Source organism: Diabrotica virgifera, chromosome 8, assembly GCF_917563875.1.
Source record: "Diabrotica virgifera virgifera chromosome 8, PGI_DIABVI_V3a".
NCBI classification, from domain to species: domain Eukaryota; kingdom Metazoa; phylum Arthropoda; class Insecta; order Coleoptera; family Chrysomelidae; genus Diabrotica; species Diabrotica virgifera.
In genome coordinates this window covers 4,573,483-4,579,196 of record NC_065450.1, presented here as the reverse complement: position 1 = coordinate 4,579,196, position 5,714 = coordinate 4,573,483, and the positions used below count along the sequence as shown (strand labels likewise).

Sequence of the window (5,714 nt, the reverse complement as noted above, 5' to 3'; positions counted from 1 at the left end):
GGGTTTTAAGAGGTATCTAGTAATTGCGCATTTATGTATGTCAAATTAAAAATCATTTTTAAATTCCACGTTTAATTTATGGTAAAAAACCTTTCTTGTCTTTTTTTTTAAATGGTGCACCGTTTTTATGCAAAAAAATAAAACATCTTGGCGCATATTTCGTCACCTGAATGCAGAACTAGCTTAACTCACATTTAAGATATTTTACAGGAGAGCGATTTTAATGTTTCAATGTGTCATAATTTAAACAGTATTTGGTTAAATGGTGAAATTATCTCAGTATAGTATATTAGGAACCTTTTAAATGTGTTATTAGGAATGAGACGGATTAATGATAATTTTTTTATAAAAAGTGTGACTTAGGATACTACTGACTTATAAATTCTACTGCAGAACTATTGTAAGTGCGATGTTTGGTACATAAGCTACTTCTGCATTAATACATTTCAAGCTTAGAATAAATTTAAGATTAACATAGGATACAAATAAAAACAAAATCGGTAAAATTTAAAACTTTTTAATTTTTATTAAAGATTTACAACTCAAAATCAAAATACCAAAGAATACTATGAAATGGTCAAATTATTAAACTAACATATTAAATTAATCTTCGTCAGTTTCCTGTTCGGGAATGTTACTAGCTTGAAGATTAGTGAAAAAGTTATGGTATTCCGTAGGTATAACCTTGTTTTCACACAAAAATAATAAGTCTTTATATTTCGCGGCAGGAATTGGAACTGGTGAGCTTCTTAACATTCTAAGTTGATAGGTCTCTAATGAGTCTAACTTTTGGTGGCTCCTTTTCAATTCCAGAGTATTAATTTTTATAAAATCTTCTTCAAAACTATATTTAACGTTAAGTTGGTTTGGGCATTTTGGGTCAACCATAATAACTTTCAAATTATTAAATATGACTTTGCAACCAAGTTCAGTTTTATCCCAATTTTTTGTAGTTTTGGCTAACAGGTCCTTTAAATCGTAAAAGTCCGCCTGAGCCATTTCTTTAATTTTATAAGGTCGCACTTTACACGCAGTCCTTGCTAATGTGTACCACTGCTGTGGACTAAATATAGGGATTTTTTTTGCAGCTCTTTCGATAACCCCATGTACGGAGTCGCACTCATTTTGTGTATGTCCCTTTTCTAGAAAACTGTGAGTAATTTTAACACCATATTTGGCGGCACAATACATGTACAGACAATATATAAATCGATTGCGATTTTGTCCAGTGCAGTTGTCACTATAGAAACTGAATTCCTTAATTCCATTTCGTACCATTTCGTCAATGAAACTTAATATGCAACTACCGATTTCACAAGCACCCCTACATGCTAGCGATTCTGGCCACATGTAGCAGTATCCCTGTTTGTTAGCAGCATCGTACACAGTCAGATTGTAACATGCAAGCTTACGTCTATAGTAGAGGAGAGATACTTCAGCTTTAGGACATAACAATGTTTTTTGTAAGTCGTATATAGCCATGCAAAACGAATTATCAGTTTTAGCCCTCTCTTTATCTAGTTCTTTATTTGCTCTAGATAAGTCCTTGTTTTTAAGATGAGCTTCCATTGCAGAACGAAGTTCTTCCTTTTCTGACGGAGAAGAATTAGACAATTTGTTGCAAAAATCGCACTGGTCTTTTTTGGGAATGAAAAAACCCAAATTAAATTCATTGTTAAATACCTCTCTATATATAGCATAAGAAGCTATGGTATTTATATTGTTATCACTGCAATATGTTTTATATAAACGGTACATTTTGCTGATATTGAGGTCAGGTGGCAAATATTTTTTAGTGCTATTTTTTCTGCAATAATGGCTTTCAATCAAAGCAAATGACTTAATATGATGTCGTACTGAATCCTTAAAATGTTTTGGCAATCGAGAATTACATTGTACTTTACCTCGTAAATCTGCTTGTGGCGATATTGAATTTGAATGATGAGTTTTTTTAACTACTGTTTTGACGATTTGATGACTTATTCCCAGGGTATTTAAGAAAAATGTTTGACATACCTTGATTGTGTTGACTGGACAATTCTCTTGTGGAAAAGTATAAAAATACGACAGCTTTCTACGACTTTCACAAGTATCACCTTCTGGAAGCTCAACTGCATCCTTCTTTTTTCTGGGGTGTTTTGTAGGCTTCACAGTTAAGTTCCGCAAAACAAATTCTCTCTGATAATTAATATCTCCCAATTTCCAAAAATCTTGAAAAATCTGGACGCGATGTTTTTCCTGAAATTTCGTTTGACATTTAAGTCTGCATGTTGTGGGACATGGCGGTTTCATAATCCTTTCTGAAACCTGTTTAGACTTCCAATTTACATAGGCCTTGCCGGAGTTTCGTAATTTCTTTATTCTATTTCTCCTCCAATTATCTGGGTTTCTTTTTCGCTTACGAGACTTGGTGATATCTGGTATTTTTTCCTCAGACACTAGGGCATCCTGCTGGTCTAAATCAAAATCATTTGGATTAAAATCAACATCTGAGCTTCCATCTGTAGCATATGGGTCACTATTTTCATCAGTTTGATGTGAGATGGTCGGTAAAAGCTTACCGGTAGATGTGGATGGACGCGTAATATCATCTTGGTGCTGAAGGACCTGCTCTTGAAGGACACGTGTTGCAAAATTTACAACGCTAGGTGTAGGATTATGGGAATCTTTAGCTTCATCACGTTGCTGCAACCGTGGTTGTTCGATGGATGTTTGAAGATCTATGACGTTATCTAGAGGTGAACAATAACCCAAACAATTATTCGGAGATTGGCGATACTGCTCTGCTTCAGGTACTAGTAGGCTTATGGAGGTAGGTATTGGTAAGTCGTAATATTGATTATAATGTTGGGAAAACTGCTGTTCTATCGGTGTCTCGAGCTGGCAATACTGTTGTTCTTGGTGTACGGGAGAGTGTAGACATCTTAATTCACCTAGATCTCCGTAGTACTGCTGGTTAGTATACAATGTGGAAGGGCTTTCTACCGTAGCTATAGATATGGGACTACCTGCCGTATCATTACTTGATTCTCCAGAATTCTCATGTTGTGTTGGATTCATAGACATGGCCATTTTTACCATTAACGCACCTGCAACAAATTTACAATGAGCTTACAGTCAGCATAACAAGAACATATTAATTGCAGACATTTAAAATTAATTGATACAAATTAAAATACTCAGAAACCAGGACGTACGTTAAACCTTATTTCACTTGTTCAAATTTACAATTTTTGTCCCAATAATAATGTATCCCCAAACTGCCGTCTGTAGCAACGCATTGTTCAATATAAAGAATTATATATTATTTAATAACGAAATATGTATGTGTGGTTAGTAATTCTGCGATATTTTCTCAAATATATCATAAAATATTGTGAAATTCAACACGTGCCTAATAGTTATATACAATTTATAGCACGTGGCAGAATAAAAACACAGCCCTTTAATGCGTACCTACTTTCTACCAAAAGCATCTTAAAAACAAGATTCACAGTTTTATTAATTCACTTATTAGATAAAAATTAGATTCACTTAATAGATAAAAAACTACTAATAAAGCATATTTATTATTAAAACTTACCTCGTTTCATTATTGTTGTTAAAATTCACACTCACTGCAACTCTATTTGGCAAAAGAACAAACGTGAATATCCAACAAGACGATGGAAATGACTAACCGATAGCCGTTGAATTATCCTATGTAAATAGAAGATAACAAAAATAATGTTGGCGCGCATTGTTATTGAAAATGCAGAACAATCCTAACTGTATTTGTATTTACTTAGGATTATTCTGCATTGATAAAATAATGATTTGCTAGTTAGGATTATGATGTTCTATATAGAATTTCTATTAGTAAATTTAAAGTTATGAACTTAAGATTGTTCTGCATGAAAATATACGATATGTATTACCTTTATAAGGAATAAACGAAAAAAAAATTTTTTTTGAGTTAGGATAGTTCTGCATTCAAGTGACGATTTGTCATTTCTTAATACATTATCAAGAACTATGTAATTAAATAATATTAAACTAGAACAATAACAGGAAATATCACTAATAAGATTTTAACTAGGTGCAAATATACAAGAAATGTTCAAAATTACCTCCTTTAGGAGGTAATAGAATAATTTTATGTTCATCATAGGCGCCCGTATGGGTAGTGGCCTGAATTTTTTAAAGAAAAAATAGTACGCCACTGGGATATTTTAAATTAAAAATCATTTTTGAATTCCTCGTTCAATTTAAGACAAAAAATCTTTCTTGTCTTTTTTTCATATGAGCCGCCGTTTTTATGCAAAAAAATAAAACATCTTCAAAGTATTTGAAGTAAGTTTCTATGCGTATGGAAACTACCTCGAATACTTTGAGTATTCGATCTGTATTTAAAAAGACAACCAAATGCAACGGTGGCACTAAAATTCTCGAGCTAGAGACTCCATAGTAAATATATATCACATGCTATGATTTTTTTGTGGCGAATATTCTTGAGTTGGGTTGATTTCATGTAATCAAATGAACTATCTTTTAGTAAAGTCGTCCTAGGAACGCTACTCATCAATATTGGCAATATCATTTTAAAGTCTCCTACTTTACAATGTATAATACATGTCTGAATTGCCGATATAAATGAGTCAGATTAAATAAATTATTAGAAGAATTTTTTACTAAGCAACAATATTTTTGTTTAATTTGGTATTATTTTGTATTTTGACAACGACACCCGACTTGGGTGTAGAAACGTTAATAAAATCATTTTTTTGGTAAAATTGTGGCTCAGTTCCCATTGAAAATAGTTGATTATAAAAATGCCACAAGGAAATAGCTTCAGAACAACATTAGGTTTTGGGATTGCCTGAGAGTGCCACCTTGATTATTATATGATAGGTGCTGTCATCAGCTAAGTACGTTCCATATTAATCAATGTATATATTTATCAACCAATAAACCATATAGAAGAAACAATGTGTTCCAGTATTAACTAACCAGACACTAACACTAAGGGAAAACACCCCTACCTTTATTATACCTTCTACAATTGGCAAGGCCCCTGAAAAAAATTAAATCTTAAGTATCTCTCGTAACTTTAGTTTTACTCACATATTGAGTACTAGTAAACAAAGTTTTGTTGGATTTTTACCTACATAGATAAGTAACCAGGTATAGAATGCATAATATTGTATATTCTCATATGTCTACTATTTATAGGTCTGTATGCCTTGCAAATTGTAGAAGGGTCAAATTAAGGGTTGTTACCAAAAATTTGCTTTCCGACCTATAGAGATCTATAGTACTTCTGTCCTTTAGATTTCTCTTTGTTTAAATTATTTTTAAGTTAATGTAAACATCCACTATAAATTATACCTAAAATGCAATTTCAGTAACATATTGTAGCATAAATTACACATTCGTTTTAATAAGTGTTGGCATTTCTTAAGTAAAGTCCTGAAAGTTTAGAAATAGTTAGAGAAATGTAGACTTTTCATTCGTTCATCACCACTTTCTCGACTAACGACGAAAACTTTATGTTTGCAGTTTGATTCTATCCATGACTGCGCCAGTTTCCTTCCGAGTAGCTGGAGTTCACCTAATCTCCCAGTTTCACCACAGACAAGCAAACTTATTTCCATAATATCTGATGAATAGTGGAAACTTTAATAAGAAGCATCTGGTGTGTCGTCTGTGGAGTATACGTATATGTGTATACTTCT

At 32.6% G+C, this 5,714-nt stretch overlaps 1 protein-coding gene across 1 annotated transcript; it reads right to left on the bottom strand.

Moving 5' to 3' along the window:
* Positions 1-501: 501 nt before the first annotated feature.
* On the bottom strand, positions 502-3,984 carry LOC126890427 (uncharacterized). The gene is made up of 2 exons (XM_050659344.1): positions 3,584-3,984; positions 502-3,089 (listed from the first exon to the last, which is right to left on the bottom strand). The coding sequence occupies exons 1-2, from the start codon at positions 3,591-3,593 to the stop codon at positions 604-606; spliced, it is 2,496 nt and encodes an 831-aa protein (XP_050515301.1). The 5' UTR covers positions 3,594-3,984; the 3' UTR covers positions 502-603.
* Positions 3,985-5,714: the final 1,730 nt, after the last annotated feature.